The sequence below is a fragment of the Phaenicophaeus curvirostris genome, chromosome 6 (genome assembly GCF_032191515.1).
Source record: "Phaenicophaeus curvirostris isolate KB17595 chromosome 6, BPBGC_Pcur_1.0, whole genome shotgun sequence".
NCBI classification, from domain to species: domain Eukaryota; kingdom Metazoa; phylum Chordata; class Aves; order Cuculiformes; family Cuculidae; genus Phaenicophaeus; species Phaenicophaeus curvirostris.
In genome coordinates, this window is record NC_091397.1 from 46,825,889 (window position 1) to 46,853,554 (window position 27,666).

The 27,666-nt window shown below is 40.6% G+C and overlaps 1 protein-coding gene across 2 annotated transcripts in view; it reads left to right on the plus strand.

Annotated features, from left to right (window-relative positions):
• Window positions 1-27,666, plus strand: part of TGFBR2 (transforming growth factor beta receptor 2) — a 60,369-nt gene that overhangs the window by 13,975 nt on the left and 18,728 nt on the right. Inside the window, exons 1-4 of one of the 2 annotated variants that reach the window (XM_069860078.1) lie at window positions 5,075-5,087; window positions 13,156-13,327; window positions 14,827-15,017; window positions 26,020-26,819. In XM_069860078.1, coding sequence (XP_069716179.1) covers window positions 13,164-13,327; window positions 14,827-15,017; window positions 26,020-26,819 — 1,155 coding nt within the window. In that variant the 5' untranslated portion in view covers window positions 5,075-5,087; window positions 13,156-13,163. Of the gene's footprint in view, window positions 1-5,074; window positions 5,088-13,155; window positions 13,328-14,826; window positions 15,018-26,019; window positions 26,820-27,666 lie in introns of those variants that run through there. The other variant, XM_069860077.1, reaches the window with a different exon arrangement.

The window sequence follows — 27,666 nt, forward strand, 5'->3', positions numbered from 1 at the left end:
GAAGTCAGCAAAAGAAAGTTTTCCTAAGGCTGAATATCATTAGAAGTGCATATTTTCATGCATGTGCCCTTTTCTCAACTCAGTATATAATACGTATTACCAGTTGTGGAAGTTAGATGCATCTATCAAGAGAACTTATCCCCAGGGTATTAAATTCTGTTATTCTGCTTCTTTGCATGTAACGTGACAGAGACAAATATAACCGTCTAAACTACTGAATTTGAGAAGGATGTGTATTTTTGCCTCAAATCCATTCAAAGAGATTCTACTCCCAAGGGATTACATTTGAGTCTAACTTTCCTCCTATTTACTGTTTTAGCTGAGCTGATGGGTTATGAAAGAGAGTAATTTCTTTTTCATACCGTTTTTCTGAATCTGTCTTTCAAACCTTGCTGTGTGGGGACAGAATGGTTCATAAATGTTATTTTCCTGGAGGAAAATGGCTCCTTACAGTAAATAAGAGCTCTGCACAGAGCTTCCGCATAAACATGTTTGCCCATCAGTGACTGACAGAGAAGCCTCTGTGTGTGTAAAGGATGTGGACTTGTCAAATGAGACTTCTTATTTGGAAACAGTTTTTCAAATAGACTAGGAAGGATTAGTTATATTTAGATGTAGAGAAAGCATTGCACAGAATTCTTTTTTACCAGAATCTATAGGTGGTGTTGTAAGCTTGTACTAGAGTAGGATCATCCTTTGATCAGGGGATATGCCTTAAATTACAGGTCTCTCAAATATTCCTCAGGTTCAGAGGTCTACAAAAAACTAAAATGAGCAAAATGAGGTCTTATGTGCTCATTACATTAATAAGTTGTCTTTTTATATTAAGCTTAAACCAAAATCCACAAGGTTTAAACTGTGATTACAAATTTTGCACCCTAAAGACATCCTTGGTTTTGTTATGTTTCCTTGTTTGTTTGTTTATGGCTGGAAGGGAGGGATAGTGGCAGTGAATGCACTTCAAAAAAAAAAAAAATCCCACTAATACCCTTTTTTATCAGGAAAAACAAATATTTATAAATCCCTCTGAATCATGTAATGTGTAAGGATTGCCAGTTTGAAAGCACAGTTGTCTGGTTAATCCATTTAAATGCTTATTTTGAATGGACAGCTGTGAGTCTTTGTGTGCATGCAGCTTCTCCCCATACTTACCAGTGTGTTATAAAATACCATAGAAATTCTGGTCTGGTTCAGTACCAACCAACGTACACACATGTTGTTTTCTATTATACAAGATAGAGACTCTCTCCATGAGGAGCGCATCCTTGCTTAAGGTGGACTTAAGAGCTGTAGTTGAAGCCAGTTTGCTCAATCACTTCCATTCCTAGCTGCATAGGTTGCTGAGATCATGGTTAAAGAATGTGCAAGTCCTGGTCAGAGGCTCAAAGCACCCCCTAACTCATGATTTGAACATACTGCAGTTGACACAAAAGGTGTGCTTGTGAAGGGCCAGTACAGGGGCAAAATATGGAGCTGTGCATGGAAAAAGATCAAGGAACTTTAATTTAAATTCTTCCACCTAAGTTAAAATAAAACACTGAACAGTAGGACTGCAATTATGTAATCCAAACCATGCTATTGTACCTAAAATATTTTTATGTCTGTCTTGTGCTATTTGTGCCTCTTGTGCTTCATAATTAGCAATTGTGAATGTAACGCTTAAACTGGTATTTGAACAGATGAAGTCCATTCCAATTACTGTGTTACATTTTCAGACCGCTTTTGGTTTTTATTTTTTTTTTAAATCACAAATCCATTATTTAGGTTTGGCTTCATTTGACTAAAGTTTTGTTCCTTGGTCCACAGGATCTTGCTGCTAGTTTACAGAAAATGAAGTGCTATCAGAATCTGGCCCTTTGAAATCAGAGATGGAAATTAAAGTTCAACAAGTTTCAGAGTAAAAGGTGAAACTCAGGCAATACTTTTGTCTGGGTTTACAGAGCATTTTACCAGACTAGTGGTAGTTTCAGGTAAATATTCCTTAGACTTTTCCCCGGAAACAAAGCAGAATTGAAGGGACTGGATGAATTTTATTTTTGTATTCACATTGCAGGTCTGCAGCAAAATCGTATGTTTCACTTCAGACAGAGGATATCTATGTTTCACAGCACAATCTGTCCCTTTTAATGTAGTTTTTTCTTTTGTAAAAAGTATATTCTAAACACAAGACTGCTCTGACTCTTTCAGTATCCTGTGGAGACATCTGCTAGGTCTGTGTACTGCTGAGGAAACTGTCACAGAGTAATATTTGTCTTCTCAGATGTCTTTCATAAATGTTGTTAACTGATTTGAGGCACTTTGTGTATACGTTTTCTACACTACAAAGTTAAAATAACCTCCCATCTACTTTCATACTGGATTTAAATACCTACATGCCCCATCCTGAGGTGCTTCTGCAAATATTTTTGGGCTGAAACATCAATCCTTGGAGTGCTCTTCCAAGTGTTGTAGCCCATGCAGATGAGTTCTAGGCAAGTCCTTTCTGCCCTTGCAGTGGTGATACCTGGCAGAAAATAACTGCAGAGCACTTGCATCTTCTCCTGGAAGGTCTGTGACCTCCTGTCTTGGAGCAAGTGGCATTTGAAAGTAGACTTTGCTTATGTTGGAGACAGCAGTAGACAGCAGGTTCTTTATGTCCCTGGCATGGTGGGCAGGCTGACCACGGCCTACGGTCCAGAGTCCTTGGGTGCAGCCCTGCCTTCGGGGCTGGATGCTCTGGGCTGATCAGCCTGGGTGTCAGCCAAACAGCAAGGATCAGACAGCTGGGGAAATTAAGCACATGTTGCCCTTGGACAGCCATGCAGAGCTTAAAATCCCCCCAAAATAGGACCCTTAAAATCTAGATGATTTTTCCTAGAGATAGAAAGTAGTAGTAAAAATTCCTACTCCTGTAGCTATCTCCAACCAGAAGAGAGCCTGCCTGCATTCTCTGTCCCACGAGCTTGCCCCAGAAGTAACCACAGCCATAAGATTCAGAGACTTTTTTCCTCTGCCCTCAGCAGTGCTGCTGCTGTTGAAATACATAGTTTTGTATCACCCTAGTCATGGGTTCCTGCTCCCCTCTACCACCTTCTTTATTGTTTTGTGTAGCCAGATATTTGTCTAGATTGGAGAACTGTTCTGGGTCAAACCGACTTTTTGGAGGGGTGGACGAAGGTGTGGTCTGATCCCTCTGTGTGGGAGGAGAAAGTGCAATGAGGGATGTGAACAAATAACCAAGGCAAGGGAGCAGCACTGCTGCGTTTTTGCGAAAGGGAACTGTTTACACAGATATTTTCTGTATGGCCTCACTAGAGATAAAAAGAAAATAGCTCTTTGTTGTTCACAATGCTTAAGAAACAAATCAGTTATTTTTCTTAAAATTGTCTGATGACTTCTCCATGAACCAGACGATTGTTGTTCTCAAAATGTGCTTTCTTGCACCAAAAAGGAATGACACTAAAAATAAGATGTCAGAAAAGGTGTGGAGTGTGAAGGAGGCTCTGCAGTGGCATCCCCAAAGGACTGATCCACCGAGGGCTCTGGAATGCTGCATGAGGCAGGAGCCTTTCGAAGGGGAAGATGAGTATAGCTTTATGACTTCCAAAACCCATTCAGAAAGGATGTCAGTAGTTTTAAGGGGGTATTGCTAAAAGCAAATAAAATGACAAATCAAAGTGTGAAACAGCAAATATAGGAGTGATACTTTTTCTGATTCACTAAGCAACCTGGCTGTATCAAAGGGAACCCGGGGGAGTCAGATGTAACTTTGAATTTCCTGGTTTGTGTGATTTGTTACAGTCTTAATGTCTATGTTTCATTTTCAGTACTATAAAAAGCAAACAGAAATCTCCCCCCAAACTAACGTATTTCATGACCTTTCCTGGAGGTTTTTCTCTGAGACCAGAAAGGACTTGCAAATGCCTGCCACTCTCCTGAGTGTTCAAACAGCATTAATAAACATCTGGTCCTCTGTATTAACTTCTCATAAGGCACAGCAGCTGCTTTTAGGTATTATTTACACAGTTCCCTCTACATTTTAGTTATCTTAGTCTGTGCTTTTGAATACACTAGAGCTCAGTGGATGTACCTGTAGCAACATTGTGACTGTAGTAAGTCTTTAGCAAGAGTTAACTGTGGTTTCAGGAGAAAGATTTGGCTTTTTGCCACGTGAGTTGCTGCATGCTGCCAGTGTAGAGATCACTCCTTAAATCATTACTATTTAGCATTTGGGAAGAGATGATTTTCTGCCATCTCTCCAACCTTACTTATCACTGTTGAAGATGCTGCAGATAGGTAGTCAAGTAATATGAAAGCATTTTCCGCTTACAGAATTCATACCTCTCAAACTTATAGTTGATTTAAAAGTAGTTGAGTAAACCGCAGTAACTTTTGTGTGATAAGTCTCAATTTTGACACTGAGGTAAATCAGCTTTAATAGGATTTGAAGATCCACATGCAAAACTGTAAGACCTCCACCCCTCTCATTCAATCAGTTAAACTCATGTGGTGGTGTGTGTATGCCAGGGCAGCACTTAGTTACTTGAAGCCATTTGGAATGTCATGCATGACAAGACCATATACTAAATATGAGTAAAGCCTAGCAGGAGTGTCATTAATGACTGTTTGGCCAAGGTATGTTGCTACTTTTAATTTCTGTGTGGTTTTGGTTGTGCACTGTTTTGTGGGAGCTGAGGGCAAGACTCCATCTGCACAGCCTGTTGTGTGGCTGCCCACTCTGGTGTTGTAGCAATGAGCCAGCGTGACAGTTGTCTGTGTAAAGGAGAAGCAGGAACTGTACCCGTGTGCCCACCTACTCTGTCCATCCAAAGTACCACAACTGCAGTTTGCCATGGGAAGGATGGCAGGATTTGATAACTTAGTATAGCAGGAAGCTCGCAGCACTTTTGAAGTTAGACTCTTTGACCCCACCATAGATCCTGACGTGTTCTGCTGCCCTGAAGTTTAGCAGAAGATGCTGTCAGTTGCCCCATGACCTAGAATTCAAAACTTCTCTGCTTTCCTCCCACCTGTAGCCTGTCCAGTGAGAATGCTTCTAAAGAGCAGACGAGATTTGTCTTTACATCACAGGACACGCACAACTGCTAGTAAGTAAGAAAGGGATTTTTCAACTTGTATGTGCCACTGAGCATATTCAGTAGCCTTGCAGATAAACTGAAGAGCCAGAATGCGTCTCTTATTTGTCTTGTACTAAGGGAGATAAAGGGAATAAATATAAACTAAGCTTTTGGAGGGAATATGTGCCTCTTTCAGCACAAATGATTCACCTTCCCCCATTATGAAGAACAAAGAGCCCTATCATATTTTGGAGTAGGTTAGTGGTGGTGGTGGTAGGACTGTTGGGGGGGCAGGAATGGAGAGAAGCATGTTTCTATAAACAGGCTTTCTCAACTAGCTGAAGGGAGAGGTGCGGTGGGTTCAGAAACTCTGTTCAATCTACTTAGAAGATTCAATTGCAAAGTTTTGTTCTGCTGAGGCTCTGTAGCTGAGAGTGGAGGTGCATTTGTATTTTCCTGAATCAGAATTGTTCCTAATTGTTTATGCTTTAAATGTTGAAGGGTTGCCACAGAGACTCTTCTGTCATGAAATAATTTTTGCTTCCTTTTATATCACAGAAATAACTGTATAATTCTTGAATGACTGCTGTCTATTTTTAGAGCATGTATGTTGGAAAAATAATATTTGCACAAAGCTCAAGTGTTTATACTCTTTCAGCTTTGTTTCAAGTGAACTAATAGCAGATTTCACTGGGCAGGCAAGAATACAAAAGGAGGTGAAGTTGCAGGATGTGCTTGTTAATGGACAGGTCAGAATTAGCTATGCAACGGTCAGTTCTGAACCATGAGTCATGTTTATTCCAATGAAGCAGGAAAGCTGTTTTTCCTAATCTTGTGAACCAGATGAGCATTGCTGTACTCAAGACTTGCCATATATCTGAAACTACAGAAGGAGTTAACCACCAAAGACAGCTTCCAGTAAATTCCAAACCTAATGCATTATGCAGAAAAAAGCCTAGACCCCATAATCATAGTTGAATAATTTGATCTTCATGTTATATCACATACGGTTCTCCAGTGCTGTGTGCTGTTTACTGGCTGTGTTAGGGAGGCTGCGGGTTAAAGTCAGGAGAAGATAAAAACGTCTCTTTGAGTGCCCTATGGGAAGCCATCATTTAGGTTTCTTTCAGCCTTTTGGCCTGGAGACAGTATTCTTTTGTTCCACCTACCATGGAGTGCTAAACAGTGGCCAGAAAATGTGGAAGAGAGCAGCAAGTTAAAAACCTGTAGGTAAAAATCCATCTCATTATTTGAAGCATCCCGATAATGTTTTTTTTTATTCCCTGTTTTCAGAATGTGTTCACACTTCTATTGTCAGTGATGAGCTGGTGTCTCCTCACATCTACACTGATGTCAGTCAGGAGCGTATGGCAGCAAGCTCCGTTCTTAGGTGTTTGAGGCAGTTCACTGCCGTGCCCTATACCAGTGAGAAGAGCCTAGCCCATGATTAAAACTGCTAACGCTCTAGTTTATTTTGGAAGTACTAGATAAAACTAGTATTACTTTAATACTTGAAATACAAGAATGATTTTTATCTTCAAGATCTCCAGCTTAGTATGCTGTTTCCTCCCTTTTTTTTTTATCTGGTTGTGACCCTCCCTCCACCTCCTGCCAGGTTTTATTTAGTTTCTGTGTCAGTGCCTGCAGCAATCCCTAAAGCAAAGTTTTACCAGTTTCACTTGCTGTAAAAAGCCAAGCACTTCCACTGCAGAGATGAGTTAAATGAAGTTTTCTAACTCCTGCTCTTCTTCCTTTGTCTTCTCCCTCTGTATGTACCTTCTTCCACTTCTTGCCAACTGGTTGGTGGGAAAAAGTGCTTTCCTAGATTTCAGTGCAGTCCATCAGTGGCCTTCCTGCTGTGAACCGGTTCTTCTGCTTTGGCTTCCTTCAGCTGGAGGTGGCCAAACTACTGCTGGCTAGGTCTAGCTTGTTAGAACAGTGTACCTATTCTGCTGTCTTCTTTGCTAGCAGACTTCTTGTGTATGGCTGAAGAGCAGGTCACAACCTATGTAAACCATTTGAAGGTCTGTGGATCCCACCAAACCGTTCTTTTCCCCCTATCTTATAGTGGCTGCTTTGTGATTGGATGGGTTATTGGGCTATATGTGTCTCTCGTTGCATTAACATCTGTATTGTTGCCATCAGATAGCTGTGACGCTAGGGTTTTTTTTTTCATATGATGAGCAAAAGCCTTTACGTGGTAGGAAGAAGACATGGCATACATCTCCTCTGACTACCTCACAAAGAAGCGTATTCTTAAAAGAGGAAGTTAGTTTGGTCTTTATCCCTTGCAGAGCCGCCACAAGGTTTGATCAGGCGGGAAAGCAACACAAAGGTCCCAGCTACTTTGCAAATAAAACTACAGTAGGTCCACTTAAAGGTGTGGCTTCAAGCACTAAGGCAGCTGTTGTGCTTGGCCGGAATTGTGAAGATCAAAAGGAAACCTAAGAGGTGAAACATATTCCAAGGGCAAAAAAGGGAGTAAGTTGCTAGGGGCAGAACAGGGTGACATCAGTGATCTGTGACTGTTATATATGATACAGGTCAAGATGGAGAGATTCTGCAAAAGATTGTAAGAATGTCATTTTCTGGAGTCCTGCCACAGGCACACTTAAATATCTGGTGAGCTAAACACTTATGGAACCTGGTTTTTTCTGACATAATTTAGTTGTACGTAAAAGATAGCTCATAGTTGGCTTTACGGAAGCTGTCTCAGCACTCTTGATAAACACTGTTGATAATGAAACAGTCACGAAAGTCCAGTGCCCGTGGTAATCCTGCTGGGGTAAATCAAAGTTGGGATAAAGGACTGCAGCCCAAAGAAGGGTCCAAGACAGTATAAACTATATGAGTTCATACTCACATAGTGAGTATGGGAGTATGTACCACAGTGTGACACTCCAGTTCAACTCATGATGGCATTAAGCTCAGAATTAGCAGCTGTAACTGAAATACTGAAAATACATGTTTTGTAGGATTGCCCCTGAAGGTGTTTCCATGGGAGTTACTAGGTGATTTGCAATGTTGCCAACTCTTGTGATTATATGATGAGTCATATGATAGCTGACATTTTTCTTGAAGATCAGCCTCCTGGATTCCAGTGATTTATTTTCGTTTTATCTTTTTATTTTGTAACTTAGACAGTAATTCCAACCCTCCTACCTATGGCTAAAGTTTCAAACCATGACTGAAATGCACTCTAGGAGTTGCGGCAACAATGGTAAATAAAGGAGCAACTGTTTTTTGGTTGAGTCTTGGTTGGGTGTTTTCAGTGATCTCTCTGGCTACTTTTCTGATTTTATAACTCATCATTTTTTAATCTTTCAAGTTGGTTATGGTTGAGTCTTTTCTTCCTTGTATTACTACGCTGAACTTAATCAATATAATTAAGAATAACCATCAGGATATATTCAGGTCATAAAAACAAAGCTTGGATCACACATTTTCCTGGACTCCTTCCCTTCTGCAGTTAATTCATCAATTGCTGTAAGGCAATGAATGTGCTTTTGCATTGTCACCTCTCCACTTCATGATGCTGACAGTGTCCCCATTACTATCCAAGTTCTGCTGAGGATATAAATCATGTACTGGGGTTGGTAGGCAAAAAAGGAAAGAAAGCTGTGCTTAGTACTGTTCCTGGCAAAACCTGATGTCTTTCTTTTGTATGAGAAGGTAATAGAGTTTGGACATTCTTCATAGCTGCTGGTGTGCTTTTCAGCCACTGAGAAATGATGCCATGGAGTTGTGTTCTTTGGGAGAACAAGAACAATCTCCCTCAAAGCTTTATGATAAAGGCATCCTTCTCCTCACAGACTTCCATGATGTACTGGAGTGAATTCTTAAATTCAAGGCTTTCCCATCAGGTGGAATTATTTCACAGCAACCGAGTAGTTGAGTTCCCATCCCAACATCTCCCTTGGCACTTTTTTTTAAAGAGATGGGATCGATATGCTCAGCAATACTCTTTTTTAAGTATACATTTGCCAGAGGCACTGGATGAGAGAAAATAAATGCAGTAACTGTATTTTACAAGACAGGTGTAAGAAAAATTGGCTGCTGCTTCTTTAATGCATCCTAAGACATAAAGAAAGTTTTCCAATGCAGATATTCCCAAAAAGACAGCCTGTTGGTTTGGGCTTTATTTAAATGATGTTGGCTTTTAAGAGTTCTGCAATGATGTTAAAAAAAAAAATATTAGGAATGTAAACTATAGCCTGAGGCCTCAATGAGAGTTACACATATACAAACAATAGTCACAAAGCAAGCAACTTCAAGGCAGTCCATAGACTTTGGGTGAGGCATACTGTTTATATAATGTCCTGAGAAATCATAAAAAAAGAAGTGAATCATAGAGTAAGAGTGTTATCCTGCAAGCTTGGCTCCACTGGAACCCATGGAGTTGATATTTCTTATGTGGCTGCTCTGGTATCTCTTCCACAATACTCAGCCCCCATGTTGACTTGCATGTTCCATGTATTTTAACCATGGTGACTGATTTACACTGAACTGATTGGTTGAAAGCTTCATAGCCAGGAAACCACAGTCTTTTATTTGGAGACATCACCATGGACGAAAAAGTAAGGAAAGCTAGAATTAAGCTTCCTGTAGAAGTCATAAGAAGAAAGCTAGCATTAGAGAGTAGATGGCAAAGCTCAAATTTTAGGTGACAAGCACACATTTTAGGATGACTTCCTTCAGGTGTCAAAATCTGTTTTCTCCATTTACTTTCCCATTATATCCACTTTTTTTTTTTCCCCCCCATCATGCAAAATGAAAGGTTGCTTCTGCCCACAGTGTTCAAGAGACTTTGGTTGTCTGGATGGGAGAAAACTTTGAAGAGTTGGCTCATGGGGTAAGAAGGCACAGCAGTATAGTTAAGAATTTTTAGAGATGGACATTCAAGCAACTACACACAGAGGAGCAGTCTTACTGGTCACAAACCACTCATTGCTTGTGAACCTTTCAGGGAATGAGTGAATACATTTGCTTAGGGAAGAATGCTACCAACTAGTCATTCTCCAGGCAGGGTTTTATTGATTACAGATAGATCTGAATTCATGTGGCTTGGAAGGAGACCAATCTTTCCTGGATTTCTAAGTCCTCAGAGACTAGTAGCAGGCTGTGATCAGAAAAGAGTGATGTAGAGGTTCACATCCAACTCCAGATTTCATCTCAGGCCCTTTGCAGAAGCTGATTTCATCATCAGTCTGATAGGGGAGTTTCAGCATCAACTTGTTAGAGGGAAAAAAACCTTGGCTTTAATTTGTACTAAATGGGTTATCACAGTGAGCAAGGCCAAGCTGTATTAATGAACAACATACCAACACCTGCTTGAGCAGTGTGACAGTATTAGGGAAAGTAAACTGCAGTCTCATTTTAAAGCAGATGCTGAAGCATGGAAGAAAGTTTGTCCACCTGGGCAGTTTATCCAGTGCCTTGAACTACCAGAGGAATGAATAGAGAGGCACTGCCCTGTCAGCCTGTATTACAAGAATTTCTGGAAGAAAATTCAAGTGTAGTCAGTTCTGGAAGTCCTAAAACCCCATTAGCTTTTGCCATTAATTTAACCTGTTCAGAAGTTAGTTGAGCCTAACTACCCAGCTGTTTGCTAGTAATTGAATTAAGGCCTGACACTCTAACTTGGAAACTTAAGGTTTGTGACCTCGGAGTCAATTGTTGCATTCCAGATTGCTGTTTGGTTTTGTGTTTGTTTTTTTTTAATCAAGTTGCTTGGTTTGGAGATCCCTCCTTGAAGAGGTTCAAACATATTTTCATATGTATGTTCCAGTGAGTCAGTCTTGGCAGAACCTGGCATGGCCGAGCATGGCACAGGAATGAGCCCTGACTCTCGACAGACATAATGTATTTGAGCCACTTTACCAAAGAACCTGCCTTCATGTCACTTTGAGCTCCAGTGCTACAAGCACTGGGGAGGACCGAACCATGCCTGTGGTAGAGGCATCCATCGCAACGCAACTGCCCAGTGAAACACAGATGCATGTGAGCTCAGAACTGAAAGCAGTGTAGATGTAGCTATAGTTTTTGCAGTTTGAGTAGCAGATGTCTTTCCCCTGTGCTCATTTGTGAGCCATTTGGCACCCTGCCACAGGTTTCCTGTGTGAACTTGAGTGAGTCATTTCATCTCTCCCTTGATATTTGTCTGTGTTTTTCATCCAGGCTTTTGGAACTGTGGGTTGTCTCTTACCGGGTAGATGGGCAGCCCTTCATTATCAAGTTGTTTTTATCATCACTGGAACCTAGATAAATCAATATGGCTATTAGTTTCTCTTCAACGTGTGGTGCATAAGAGGTACTGTCCAGAAGAGAGGAGCAATTTGCCACAATGATGATTATATTAACACAAATTTTATAGTACAAGACCTTTTGAGTTCCTACCACACCTACTTCAATGAGGCTTTGTTCTTCTGCATAGCTTCTGGGAGCTGTTGCAACACAAATAATTAAGAACAAGAAATGCTTACCTGGGGCTTAAAATCCAGCCAGCCCGTAACATCCTGCCAGCGTTCTCCACCCTGTGGAGTGGAGTGATCCCAGTGAGCTCATTGTAACCCTCCTCTCTGTGTGGGAGCTCCTTCTATACTATTAAAATCATTGGGAGTTTTGCCGCTGATTACAATGGCAGAAAGATCAGAGACCTTAGGTCAGTACCAGAGCAAGCTAGTGTTGAGAAGGATGTGTGGTTTGGACAAAGAAGGCAGACTTTTCTCTCACTCCCTTACAATGGCTCATATATCCATTGAAAATGTTAGCAAGAGGCCTTTTTATTTCCTTCTGGAAAAAGCATATATATTTAATTCCTGTAATAAAATATTTTAATGGTAGTAAATAGTGATGTTCTAGAAGGAAAAAATTGACTTCTCAGCTAATGGAGGAGAGAGGGAAATTACGAATCCCCGGTTGCCTATTATCGGTTGACTAGCAACATTTGACCACAGAGGGCAATATGAACATAGCTTTTACATGCAAGTGGCTGCAAGACAAGGATTGTGCTATATGAAGCCCAGTATCTCCTTAAAGCGGTTCAACCTACTTTTCCAAATATATTACAAAATGAGTCAGACTGAAACTGTTGTAGATAGTCTACTCCACTTCAGATAATTGCATATTCATTTTAGCTTTAGAAAAAAAGTTTACGTTGGCATTTTCTGTTCCTTGTAGTCACGCTGGCTTTTCAAAATAGCTTTTGAACTAAAAATATGTTTCCTGAAATTCAAACAGTGGGACAAAAAATACCTCTTCCCTTACTGCTACCACACTGAAGCAGATGGTGAGTGTTAAGGCTTGGAACTAGTAAATGAGTAGTTCTTCACTGCTTGGGTGCAGAAATGTAGGTGTTTAGTCAAAGTAATCTTCTACAAGACAGTCTGTCGTTGCAAGTTAGTTTGAGTTCAAGTCCCCCTGCGTTAGCCCAAGAATACTCCAGTAGCAGATTACATGAACTGCACAGATGCCCTATTGCATTTCCAGCTTGAGTTTCACCCAGAGCCTCTGGCAGACCATCTACTTTAAGCTGAAAGTCAGTTTCAGTTCTGTGGTTTTCTGTATGAACAGTAATCAGATTAGGGAAGGCACCCAGGTTATGCCTTGGGTTAGTTAAGACAAACTTAGAAAATTCATCATGAACCATGTCATAATTATGTCCCCCACCTAACATGCATTCCTATTATGGTATCCACAGTTACTTTGGCCTATAGACTGTGATGCAAAATATCATACATGGGGGACAGATATGCTGCCTGTGAATAATGCAAACGGTTGTCTGCAGAGCAGTTATTTCAGTGCAAACTGGGCTCAGAATAAGCTTGGCTCTGCAAAGGCAGGTTTTGCTCCCTCTGAAGTCAATAGAAGTTTATTTCACTTTTCAAATTCACTTTGAATAACCTGTTCTTGACAGTGTGGCACTAGCCCTATTGTAAAGAAAATTGGTAGCTGTGAAAGATTAAATATTTTCTAATTTAAAGTGTGAGGAAATGTCTGCTTCTGATGAAAATCCTGTCTTCGTAATGAACAATAATCAATCTGGTAATCTACCATTATTGAGCTTCCTTCTTTTTTTTTTTTTTTTTTTGTTATTAAGCTGAAATTATGTCACCTGTAGACAGAAATAAGGAAAATGGATTGCAGATGCCGAACTTATGCAAATTTTGTGATACTAAAGTAACAACCTGCTCCAACCAAGATCAGTGCAGGAGCAACTGCAACATTACTGCAATCTGTGAGAAGAATAATGAAGTCTGTGTCGCTATATGGTAAGTAATTTCTTCATACAGGCGGGGAGGGGAGCATGGCCTCGTTCATCATTACTTAAGCACTTCCCTCGATTGCTCTGATATTCAGAATGTCCCTGCTTCCTTGACAGGCTTTGCTGTCCTGCTTCCAACTCATATCTGTGCTCAGCATACTTAGAGTTGCTTGAGCTTAACAATTCTGATATGAAATGCTCTGGGGATTTCTTTTCTTTTAAAGCAGTTCTGTTCTGGCTTATCCTGTTATTGGAAAAGAGGCACGCTTTTGCTCAAACCATTAAACTGCATTCATCCACAGCACTCAGTAGAAACAGATTTGAGACTCGGAGAGTATTGCGGTGGCATTTGCTGAAGAAAGGCAATTCTCTCTCAGGTTTTAAAGTAGACTTGATTATGTAGATCTATCACAGGAGGCTTATTTACCATGTACAGGTAGAAATAGTTTCTCTGGATAGTAAAAAGAAGTCTTCTGTGACTCTGATGTAAGCGTGGGGGCTTTTTATGTAGCATATGTTAGGTTCAGAGTATCAAGAGTATATGAAAATGAGTTGTAACATTTTTTTAGGATTTGTTGACTCTAAACTTGCATTCCAGTGTAAAAACTGGAGCTTTGCCCTTTAGTGAATGGTAAGTTGATCCTATCAAAGAAAACCATAAACATTCTTAATGTGTTCATAAACAGATAAAAAGAACAGACCTGTATATTTGTAATGTTGCTGCTGATTTAGGAACATAATTAAAATCACTCACAGAAAGACATAATTAATACAGTTATTGAGGGATTTGTTGTGTCCATTTACTTGAAGAGATGTTCAGCGTAATTGGAAGTAGACACTTGAAATGCAGGATCAGTCCAGTGTGCTGTTCTGTATTTGTCCTGTGCTCCTTTAGTAACTGGTCAGTGTTTATTATTGCCATATAAAGTGGCTGTAGTGTAATATAAAATACATTCTGGATTTTTCATGCCAATTTTTATACCAGTTCTATGGCTGGTTTGGTTTTGTGAGGGTTTTTTTAGTTATAAGGGTAATCCTTTCAGTGCAGAAAATGTGCTGATTGTAGACTTCAAAAACAAACCAGAAATGGCCAGCTCATTAGAAATTCTTCAGATTTGGAGGGAATAATTCAATTTTTGTAATAATTTCTCACAGATTTTTGCTGTCTGCACAGCAACCACAAACCCCAAAAGTATGTTCTGAAGTGCACAGTGGTTCATTAAGCATCAGCTTGAATAATTCTGGGTGAGATTTTCAAAGGTACTCGTTGGACTGTACTGGTAATATGAGACAGAAATAGCTGTGCAATTGTAAAAATGCCCCAGTGTGAGAAGCCCAGATATAGCCAAGTTTACCCCATTCAGGAAAGCTGGAGAAGAACATATGATACTCTTTAAATCTCATTTGAGTTCTCAGAAGAGGGAAGTTTCAGGCAACCACAGTCCTGTCTGCTCCCTTTGTAAAATATTCCTTCCTTGATTTCAATTTTCTGCTTTTCACTTTCAGGAGAAAAAATGATGAAAATGTGACATTAGAAACAATATGCCATGATCCCCAGGAAACACTCTATGGTCACATGTTGGATGACTTCAGCTCAGAGCGGTGTTTGATGAGGGAAAAGAAGGAAAATGGGGGGTTGATGTTCATGTGTTCCTGTACAGGTGAAGAATGCAATGATCTGCTCATTTTTCGATCAGGTAGGTTTAATAATTTACCTTGCAATGCTAGTCTATACCTTACAAGTAGTATCAACCTGACTGCTGATCTACAATATGAGCATAGGTGGTAGACCTAGTACCTAATTTTAACAAATTGTTTTGATTTTGTTGAAGAGGATGTGTACCCAGTGAAAAGATCTTGCTGTGTGTCAGCCATCTATAGGTTTTGCACAAAGCAAACCACACCCCTGTGGATAGCTCATTTGTTAGGAATTAGTCATGTTATAGCTGTTTCTCCTGGAGCTGTGTAGCTGAATACAATTGCTCTGACAAATATGTGTCTTCTGTGTCTCTGTTTATGAAAACCATACTATAAATTCAATACCAAGCACCTTCATTCCCATCAGCTCTGCAGCTCCCTCCACACTTTCTGTGCAGCCTAAAAGGAGCTGCAATATAAATTGAACCCCAGTCTTTTACTGGAATTCCTTTCACTCTTCAGAGTGGAGCTTGTCCTTCTAGGTCATGTGCTGTTAGCACTCTGGGTGACTCATGAAAAGCGTGGCCTGCATTCACATGTAGTAAGTGAATAACTAGAGATAAAAATTCAAGTAATGTAAAACTTCAGTTTGTATCATTTCCAGTTCATTCACGAACACAAGCATTAACTCCAGTTGGGAGGGGGAAGAATTGAGGCTTTGTCATTCCTTTTTTTATTGTTGTGGATTAGTGTTTCTTTTAAATGAAAACAGCCCCTTTGGGTTGCTTGCCTGGTTAGCCATGTCAGGAAGACAAACGATTTTTACAGTATCAGACATGCGGTTTCCTGTCTGTGTTTAACTTTGAGCAGAACATCACAGCCAGCTGGTCCACGGCTCCTCCAGACAACTAGATAATAGCCTGTAATAATTTTGCCTTTGGAATGACTGTCATCCAGATCTATTCCTTACATTGTTCCTGCCTTTCTCTCTACATTTCTTGTACACCGGAGCAAAAATTTTTGCAATGTTTTTGCACATCCTGTAGTTTTAGGGAGTGCACAAAAGCTAGTCTAAAAAATCCTGATAAAAAAAGTGATTGTACTCTTTTATTAGCAGAAACTGAGATGATAAAAAGATTGTAGTTTTTCACTACCATTCCTTTTGATGTACTGCTCTAAGTTATCAGTGTTCTAACTCTTCTTTCTCCTGGGTGCACACTTAAGACAGACCAGATTTAGTTTGTTCTTGGTGCTTCTGAGGTAAGAAAGCAGATTGTGAGTAAGAGAACTTCTAATTTCCAGCAGAGGTTAGTCACTACATTGCAGTGATTCACAACTGGGCTGTTATTGCTTAAACAAGAACTGGTTTATAGCACGGTTGGCTTATATCAATCTCAACTGTGAAGGGTAAACCTTCTGACTGCACTTTTAGACATAAACATCTAAAGGTTTAGAGTAATGCGAGGTGTTGTGACTCACCTAAATGTGGCTTTGGAAATGTTTGAAGTAGTTACATCAATGCCTGTTTCTTTTATGGACCTAGGTTTAAATTGCCAATCTGCAAAATAGGCAAGACTGTCAGACGTGTGCCTAAACTCGCCTGTAGTTCTGCTGTGTCAGGGGGGTTGTGACCCTGATTCAGATCCGTGGCATTTCAGGCCACAGGCAGCTGGTGCAAAATACTGCATGCAGAATCACTCTAAACAATGTTCTGTAGTTCTTGGAGAAATAATACACAGAAGACAGGTAGCTGTTGCAAATCTGACTACTTTGTGTTTGTTTTTTAATCCCTCTTTTTTTTTTTGCCAAACAAAATTGTGGGTGACTGGCAAGCAGCTTATACCCCTGTGGTGGAAAAATGCTTCTTACAGTGAAATCCAATGGCAGTCTGTCTTAATTATTATTTATTCAAATGTCTAATGTTTTATCAGAAACAAAATTAGGGAGCAAAACCACTGACTAGCCAAAATGGGGAGGAAGAAGTCTCTGGCTGGCTTGAAGTTGGCTGGGTGGCAGACACTGGCCTGGTCCTTGCTGTCATGGAAAAGATGAGCACAGGACCGGACTGCCAGGGATTTTTCCTCCCTGATGTCTAGTTGTGTCTGGTGGATCTCCCACATCTTGCTTTGCTCTGCTAAGTTTTGACTTGTCATGATGAACCAGGTAGCTGTTTGCACAGTTCCAGGCCTCCCTTGGTGTCTGGGTAGCTTTGATCCTCAGCTTTCTCTTCATCACACCATCTCCCAGCCTCTATTCATTAGCCAGCATGAGTATGACAAATACCCAATGAAGTTCTTTATTAGCAATCCTAAGCTATTTGGCAGAGATCAAGGCTTGTTTACCCAAAGGGGCCAAGTAGGACTGTACTCTTTCCAGCCTCAGATCTGACCACATCTGACATCACCAGGCACCTATTATAGCTGAGGAAATGGGATACCCCCATGTTACTCTGTGCGTGACCTGCCTTGCTATGCAGCCCAACTTCTTGTGGCCCAGGCTCATTCAGACACGTTCATTGAGCAGTTTGCAAAAGTGCAAAAGGGTAACCCCAGCACTGGAGACAGCAGACAGTAAAACAAATCCTTTAAGTACAGACATTACTCATTTTATTGTGCTTTGCTTTATTGCACTTCACAGATGCTGTGTTTTTATTGTGCCATTTTTTAGCAATAAAATATTGTCTAATTATGGTATATACATTATTATTTTAGACATAATGCTATTGCACATTTAATAGCCTATAGTCTAGTGTAAACACAACTTGGTTTTTAAAGCAAAAAAATCACATGACTCGCTTTATTGTGATATTTGCTTTATTACACAGGTCTGGAACCGAACCCAGAGTATCTACAGGGTATGTGTGTACCATTGTCATTACATATGCAGTTGTTATCCTGGGCATCAAGTTCAAATCCAAGCAAAATTGCAGAGATCTCAAAATTTAGAAATGGGGTTTGCAGACCTGTAGCCCAGCTCTATTTGGTTTAGAGTAATTTTATTCTAATAATTCATGTGGTTGTCATTTTTTATCCTCACCTGTCTTGCGATACTATGCAGATCTCCGTGCGGATTGCAGCTGAGGTGCCTTTGGGATTGTTCAGGTAGTCTCTGTATGTTCCTCATGTAATGCAAGATGAGGTCATTATTTTGGGCATTTCCACCACACCAGCTCATAATATGGAGGAATCTTTAGCAGCAACAATGTACACAAGTTTTAATGAGTATTTGAAACATCCAAACAGTTGCCTTGAAATCTGGAAACTTCAGTGATAGAGATGACTGACAGGCCAGCAAGAGTTATAAGAATAATAAAGCTAATTGTGAAAGTGTGTCGGAGGTGGGGAGGGTGTTCTGCTGTGTGAACAATCTTCACATTGATCATGAGTTTACTATATTGGCTAATAGAGGGTGTAGGAAATGCAAGTATTTGATTAATCAGTTATGGCTGAGTCATTTGCCCAAATGAGCTGCAGCCTATGGATTTGCAGTGTGTGATTGCTCGCTGTGAACGGTTGTTACCTGGGAGACCTAGTGTTGTTCTGCTGCCTGAACCGCCACATGCATGACTGTGTGGTGCCTGGTCCTGTGCCCAGATCGTAAGAGATATGGATAATGTTTTAGGATTTCCTTAACTTCGTATCTCTCACTTGTCTCTAACATATTTCCCCTGTCTTCTCCTTTCTTTCTCTCCTCTTCCTTTTCTTACTAGAGTCAAAGCAGTAGTGATTTTACTTGACTACATAGGAGGATCTCAGACTTAAGAGCAGACTAAAGACCTGTGCACAAATGGCCACCAGGCCATAAATACTCATGTGATGAGTTGTCCAGTGCTCAAGGAACAACAGAAGGGAGATGATTACAGCTGGACTGCCTCCAAGTGGATTTTAACAAAGGCTTTCATTAATCTGTTTTTCTGTTATCCAACTAACATGTTCAGAAGGTAACTGTCTTCCAGCTGCCCCATAAAAGAGGTCAGTAGCATTGCATAACGTTGCACAGAGCCTCTCACCGCTTGTATATTGGCATTGTTCTCTGTGTTTCCTCTTAGGTATTTGCAGCCACAGGGTCCCACCCAACGCCTGCAGCTGTGTGGAACCAAAGGAGAGGCTGTCTAATACTGAATGTCTGATTCACTTAGAGGGGTAGAAAGGAAATATTATAGAATGGAAAGAGGCAAAAGAAGCCAAAATTTTGTTTTGCTCTGTATTTATATTGTTTGCTTCCCAGGAAAATAACCATACAGAGCTCAGTTACAGATTTGTGTAAAAACAAACTAGGCAGAGCTCTTCCAGTCTGGTTAGCAAATTTGTTACAATTTGCATCACTTGAGAGCTTAATAAGTGTGGGAATGTGGCCAACCTTTTATCAGGATGTCACGGAAGAGACTTTAATAATTACAGACAGAAACAAACTGTAACTAACACTGGCAACATAATATTTTGGGAAAGGTTGAAGGGGTGAAATTCAGGCTGAGAATAAAAATAGTGGTTAATGTGTGGCATCTGTTGGAACGTATTGAAAGTAGAGAGATTGATTTGTTCCAGAAAACCACCAGCATACAGCAGCAGATACTGAGTTGTGTAACTGTGGCATGTTTCTCAGAAACACAGGCACATCATGTAAAGTTAGAGTATGGCAAGTTTCATAGTGCTGTGTAGGAAAGCTCAGCTGCAGAAGTCAAAATGTGTGAGAGATGCTGTGTACCCACAGTGAAGTGACCTGTTAGAACGAGAGAGATAAGAAGGGAATGCATCCAGGGGTGGAAGATTTTAAACAAATGGGTGCTGTGCCAGCAAACCAAGGAATTACACTTTATAGCCAACAGTGAGGGAGTAAACAGGCAACAAACCATTTGTTCTGTCTTAGAGCTTAAGAGTTTCGTAAACCCTCCTGGCTGCTGAATAGCATACTTGGCAATCAGTTGAAAAATGAAATTCTGCTTACAATAGATAAAATATCCATTACATCATTGCTGCCCAGCCTTTTCACTGAAGTAAGCCATCCAGAGGCAATCCAGTTGCCTGCTTTACGCCCTGGTAACTAAGATGTAGCCATTCTCATCAGGTGATAGATGCACATGCATGACTCTTTCAACATGTAATGCATATAACTGAATCATGTAACAGGGGGTTTTCCCCAGGCATGAAAGAGGTGTCTTGAGGCCTGATCACCCATATTTAGTCATGTGCAAAGGGTAAAGCTGCTGGCCCCCAGAGGAGAGCTCAACACTGAGTGTGCCACAGCCCTCCAAAGCTGCTCATACCTTTCCCTTATTACCTCTCAGGAATTACGTAGTGGCCCTGAGCAATGGCCTGCAGAAAGCTCTCTGAGGGTTGAGTCAGGTTTGCCAGCCATATGTTGACTGCAGAACAACATTCAGGTGCCGGCAAATATCCAGAAGGTCTAACGTATGGGTTCCTACACCTCTGAGGAAACATCCATGGGGTCCAGATTCTGAGCCATGAGAAAGGCAGTGCTTTGGAAAGAGAGCTTTAGAAACAGGCTGTGGAGATGTCTTTGTCTTGTTACTTCCACTGTCTTTGAGCCCCAGCAGCAGGCCAGGCAAACCTACCAAATACCAGAGCTAGTGCCACTCCAGGAGGCTGCTTCAGCAGATACTGTGTTTTGGATACCCTGGCAATATCCTCTTTAGACCAAAAGATGAAGACATATCAAACACAAGTTACTGGCCTTGACAGACTTCATTTACCTAGTCCAAAAAAGCTCTTGTCCAATTCAGGAATGGGCTGCAGGAATTTAATTCTCAGGAAAGTCTACAAGAAATGTCAGGATTTATTCTCCACTGGATAGCATGATAGAGTCCACTCTAGTTTTAAAATCTATTGATCTCTGTCTCCTGCCATCGAATGGTTCAGCATAGAGCTGAAGGAAGGTTAGAACTGATTTCCTGCCCCACAGGCATGGAAAATTAAAGCATTTCCATTAATCTGTCCAGATGAAAAAAAAATGCAAGTTAGTTTGAGATGCAGCATTTGAGTTTGATCATATCCATGTGTTTTGCCTGAAGATGAACCATTTTCTAAGAGAAAAGCCACCCCAAAACAGCCAGTAAAATTAGCAGAAGTTTTTAAACATAAGAGTTGCATGAACCGCTTTTGTCCTCAGGACAGAGGTTTCAGGGAAGAGTACAGTAATGTCAAAAGCAGAGTTTCTATTTCAAGAAATCAACATTTCCCATCTAAAAATGGTTTGGTGAAGATTTCCAAGCCATTTTAATTCTAAAGAGACCAAAATTAGGAAGGTACATGACACACTGAACTTGCGAATTTCATCGTCACTTGAGGATTCTTCAAGAAACTAAATTGCCCCAAACAGCTGCTCAGAGTCCGTGAAACTTAATTTCACTGAAAATAAAACATTTTATTAAATTAGTTTTCATTTAGAATGTAGCACTGAAGAGATGGGAAGACTTTTTCATATTTTATTACTTCCTGTCTTGCCCAGAAATCGGTATGCTTGTAAGGTTCAGGCTCAGATTTTGCCTGACTCAGAATAATCAGAGATTAAAACCTCTTCCCTGAATCCCTGAATCAAACAAAGCAGCGCTTGAACTTGGAGCTCCCATATTCCAGACTACTCCCCTCGCTGGTGGGGATTCAGCGCTCACATCTCTTGCCAAATTGCAACATTTGAACAGAATTCTGTTTATGCAAAAACATTAAAAAAGTGTTCGTTTTCATTCCAGTGTGGAATTGAAACCAAACTTTGAAACCTCAGAATTGCTGCAAAACGGAGTTGTCCTCCAGTCAGCTCAAAGGGCTGCTTTGTGTCTCAGGAGCTTAAAAAATAACTAAATCACAGTTCTGGGTCTGGCCTCATATTTTGTGACCGTGTTTCTGGGGGATTTTAAGGCAAACTTGCAATGCATCAGTGTCAATCTGTTTAACCTGAGTTCTGCCAGTATCAAATACTTTCTTACCCTGTTGTGTGGCTTTGACTAGCAGATGAGTAGGCAGCAATTTCAGAACTCTCAGAAGCGGCGAATGGCGCTGAAGCAGTTCTGTCAGTACTGGCTGTGCCCTATGAATTTTGGTGGGGGTCCTAATTTTACTGCCATTGTTTTGTTTCTTGTTTCCAAAGTTCAATCAAAGGCATCCAATCCAACATAAAGAATTTGCAGGCAAAGTGATGCTGTGCTTCCTGACTGAACAGGGGCTGTACAGTGTCTCCATTTTCCTTGGCACCTGAGCCCTATTCCGTTACTGTTAAGGCTTAGGTAGTGTTAAGGGTTGTGCAGATGGCTTGTGCTTAGTTTAAACCGCATACAGGAAGCTTTCTTTTAGCTCAGCTTCTCTATTGTTATGCTATATTAATAGGCTCTTTTGAAGCTTAAGAAAGGACTGATCCACCTAAATAATAGTTCTGGGTGGGGAAAGTTATTTAGGAGCATGTTTGCAAAACCTGAAAGGCTGTTTAATTTAACCATTTCCTTGCCCAGCAGCATAGCTAGGTTCTTCTCATTCCAGTGCGCAGAAAGAGAAAACTGTACTCCCATTTTGAAATTCTGGGGTTTGAGTCACATGTATTTATTTATAAGCAAATGAACATATTTATTCTTAGATTCCTGTAGTTAAGCCAGAAAATGTTGGCTCGCCGCTATGCAAACATACAGATATGCTCTGAATTTTGATTCTGCCCTGGCTTTGTACACAGATTCAATAGAGAAGTACCCCAACCTTGTGATTGTGCTGGAAGGGCTGATTTTGTTCTGTTCATATTAGCAGTCAATATCAAAGGCAATTCCAGAAGTGCCTTGCTTGGACAAGACCTCTGTGCCAGCTCTTTGCCACTGCTATCCCCTTTAATTCTACCAGCAGGCAGCTCAGTCCCCTCCTAAGCTCAGCCTTGTGAGCCCTGACACTCAGTTCTCCCTCTTGGGTGCTCATTCTTGCACTTCCCAAGCCTTGAGTGGGACTTGGCTAGTGTCTTCAAAACCGAAAATGAACGCATTCTTTGTCTTGCTGCTTTAGGTGAGGATGTGCAGCTATATGCTTCTCATCCCCTGCCTCCCTACTTCCTCCAAGGGACTGTTCCAAAGCAGACGTGTCACTTTGCAGCAGGGGTGCAGTGCTCAAGGGAAGTGACCAAAGTGCTCAGCTTCTGCTTTGATTAAAAAATCTTTTCCGCTCTCTTTTAACTGACATTTGCAACATCAACAGTTTCTCCCTTCCACCCAGAAATCCCCCTGCACCACAAGCAGAGCTTTCTCTTGTGCAAAAAGAGGAAGAGCAGCCAAATGGGGCTAGAGATTTCCCAGCTGTAAGCCAAAATAATACAGCCTGTCCTAGAGTGTTGTAGGAATGATGGGAGATCATCACACAGGTAGCCATAACAGTCCAGGAGTGGTGGCTTTGGGTGAGTTTCTTCTCAGTTAGAGCTGAACATGCACCCAACCAACTCCAACTGCTTGGAGTCATGGAGGGAAATTGAAAAGAGAACTAATACATCTTGTTTTTTCTGTCCCACATTTAGAAAGATGTTTGTATTTCAAATATCTAGGCTACATATTGTAGTTCTGTGGCCATGAAAAAGGACTTAAACAGCTCTGAAGAGGCATACTCATCTTCATTTGAAAGTATAGTTTATTATATAAATGACCTTACTCAGTTCTAAGAAGGGAGTCCAAACTTCAAGCATGCTTTTCTGTGGTCAAGGAAAAAAAAATAACAAAAATCAGAACAGAATCCCAAACGTTCATCAAAATTATTTTACCTATGTTACAGGTCGTAGTTACACTGTTGCAGTTGTGTCCTGCTTGCAGCCAAAACTTTGAAACAGCCATCCCACCACATAGTTCTCCTCCAAGGGGGTGTTTCCCAAGTTCTTTATAAAGCAGATTTTTTGAGAGTGAAGAATGCACATGGGAATAAACAATGCAAATCTGTTTACTGGCAGTGACCTAGGACTTTTCAAATATATTCCTCCAGTAAGGGCCATTTTAAAAAACTATGTTTTTTCCCCTGTTCAGCATGTTGAAAAGTAGGTGTGCCTGTAATCTATGATGAACTTTTAAGTATATTTTTTTTATTTAAACTTTAAAAAGCTTAGAATTTACTAACATTTTATTGCCAAGGGAAATCACTTGACAGTAAGGATTTGTGGTTTGCATAGGCGTGGAAGAAGAGATTGGCTTAAAAGGCATTTTGCATAAATGAAGGAAGTACATTCTTTATAGGTGCTGCTAGTGAATGCCACTGACCTGTGCTAGCTGGGAATGTCAGTGTTAGAAAGGCACTTCCTCTTCCTTGAAACCTTATCAGAGAGGCTAGGATTGAATTACTTGCTGTACATCTGGTTGATGAACCTTTCAAACAGAGGAAGCACATCCTGGTTCAGGATTCAGGCCTTCTTCCAGATAAAGAATATACTCTTCAGATGTCCCATCACCTACCTTTGAGTAGCTGATGGCTCCTCCTGCTTGCCAGCTAACTGTGTTTCCAATGGAAAAGTATAGCAAGTAAAACTTGAGTGTTAGAGGTACTGCTTGTTCTAATTGCAAAATCTTTTCCCCCACCCATTTCGGCACTGTTCACCTTCATTTTGAGAGGCATAGAGTAGGGGAAATGGAGGCTTGTGGCTAATATAATTAGTGGCAACTTCCCTTCAGAGCTTATTAAACCTTTCCTGACTTATTTGGCCCGATACACAGAACCTGAGTCAGTGATATTGCTGTAAACATCCACCAGAACATTGTTGCCAACACAATCCACTTGCTTAACTCTGGTTGCAGATTCAGTTGCTTTAGTCCATTCAGGTTATACTCCCAGGGCATGTTCCAATCAATCCTATCCCACGTGGAAAGACAAAATAGAACATTTCCTCTGACTCAAAGGAAGAAATAGGCTAGGAGAGTACATTCCATGAATGCGATCAAATCAGGTTCAGGTGAACTCTGACTCTCCTTCTTTGATCTGGTTTCAAAATAGAACTGTTCTCTTTTAAACTGTTCATCTTCCCTAAGAAATACTGAAGTAGAAGGTCGCTTCTAGAGGTGACAGGGCAGTTCGTACCTCTAGAATAATGATCTGTATCATTCCCAGAACATCTTCCTGTTCTGGAATCTTCCAGAACATCTTCCTGTCCCTGTTGTTCTTCTATTCCCTATGTGTTAGGTTACCTAAAATAGATTATATATTCCCTGTGTGTATATTCCCTACATGTTAGGTTCCCTAAGAATGTGTTAGTGCGTGGACCACAGCAGCTCTGGAGTTTGGAGTGAACCATCTACTGCTTCGCAGCAGGACAGCCAGTGTACAGTCAGCAAGTGGTACATAGTGTGCCAGTTTTCAGATACATAAATCTGTGCAAAAAGTAAATGGGTTTGTGTGTGTGTGACAATTCTAATGTGTTATACAGGCCTGATTGTGCCTGCAGGATTCAAACACCTGTGTACACAGGTGTTTGATTTTGTTCTAGCATCACACTTTTGCATACATCAAGTTATGAGAATGAGGTTTGGTTTTCAGATGTGTATATAGGCATACATATTATGCCTGAATATGAACATGCAGTAGTTGTGTGCAGACAGGCTTCCTGAAGATGTCTTTACATAGATCCCACTGAAATATACCGGATCTGAAATGATAACTGGGCAAGTGGGAATTCAGATAGTGCATTGTCTATTTATTTATCTTTGACAAATTAATGTGTTCCAGTCATTACTGGTTAGAGGGGCAGATGTGTCAAGAATACATTGACCAAGTAAGCAGAGGAGACTTTATATATTGCATTCGGGAAAGTGAAGGTTTCATCCATAATGTATTAAGAGCCTCAGAGAAGAGCAAGGCTATTCAATTACATTAGGTTCTTGCTCATTCAGTTCTGGCTTTTTATAAGTAGATGGGGAAGTCCTGGTAGGTGGAGGCCAGTATACAGAATAGCATTTTAAAGTAAGAAAACAGTGACAATTTTTATTATTTACTGTTAGAAGAGGAGATTATGTATTGCACTCTGGGTAAGATACACAATTATTGACAGCCCCTGTATACATGAAGCTGTGGTATCATTTAATGTATGCCTTCCTTCTGTTCTTCTTTACAGATGACCCTCATAAACCAGAGGAGAAAGATGAAATTTCCAAAGTCACAATCATAAGTCTTGTCCCGTTACTGGTGATTTCTGTTGCTGTGATTGTCATCTTTTATGCCTACCGCACTCATAAGAAGAGGAAGCTCAACAAGGCATGGGAGAAGAATGTTAAGCCCAGGAAACATAAGGATTGCAGTGATGTTTGTGCCATTATGCTAGATGATGACCGCTCAGACATCAGCTCTACCTGTGCCAACAACATCAACCACAACACAGAATTGCTGCCCATTGAGTTGGACGTTGTTGTTGGCAAAGGAAGGTTTGCTGAAGTGTATAAAGCCAAATTGAAGCAAAATACATCAGAGCAGTATGAAACTGTGGCAGTAAAGATTTTCCCCTATGAAGAATATGCCTCCTGGAAGACTGAGAAAGACATTTTTTCAGATGCAAACCTCAAGCATGAGAACATCCTCCAATTCTTGACTGCAGAGGAGCGTAAGACAGATCTTGGTAAACAGTATTGGTTGATCACTGCCTTCCACGCTAGAGGAAACTTGCAGGAATATCTCACACGGCACATTATCAGCTGGGAGGACCTCTGGAAATTGGGTGGGTCCTTGGCCCGAGGGATTGCCCATCTACATAGTGATCATACACCCTGTGGTCGCCCGAAAACCCCTGTTGTGCACAGAGACCTAAAGAGTTCCAACATCCTGGTGAAAAATGATTTAACCTGCTGTCTCTGTGACTTTGGGTTATCTCTGAGGTTGGACCCTTCTCTGTCTGTGGATGACTTGGCTAACAGTGGGCAGGTAAGTTAAAAGTTTGGAGAGGTATGTGTTGTATCAGTTGGTGTGTCAGTTTCTGGGGTGAAACAAAGTCCTTGTGCTGCCATATTTACTAAAAATTGATGTTAAAGTGTTGATAAACAAAGAGGCTCTAAGCATTAAAACAACCGTGAGACAAGTGTGATGAAGGTTTTGTTATGACTAGAGAGCTGTATACATGTATGATGCAACCATCCTCTCTGTACACTTACACTACGCACAACTGAGCTTGTTAGCAACACTTCGTGGTGCTGCTGCAACACACACATGTTAAAGATGTGCTTCACATTGTGAAGTTGTGCCACAGTTTTCGTGCCTGATGACATTACAATTATGCGAGAGTAGATCTGCTCCTGGTTTACCCCAGCGTATGTGATGTCAGTCTGCTGTCCTCAAGAGGTGTAAGCAGATAACTAACATGATAGATAATCACTTTAAAAGGCCAAAAATAAACTCGTTGACCATTATGGTCCATTCTCCATATTCAATCAAGTGGAAGACTGTCAAATAAAAATAATTGCTCTGTTGTACGTTTTCAAGTAGCAGCATGGATAATATTGCTCTGCTTTACAGGGATGCCAGGACCATGTTTATGAATGGTTGGACTCAATGATCCGGTGGGTCTCTTCCAACCTGGTTATTCTATGAATGCTTTGAAGATGAAATTTTTCAATTGCATGTCTAATTGTTGGCTCTTCTAATGAAAACACCTGTAGTATAAATTCAGGCCATTTGTTAAGTTAATTAATTCCTAATTATTTAATGATACATATATTTATATGTATCATTTATTATTTCTATTTTTATACATAGGTCCCATCAAAGCCTGTCT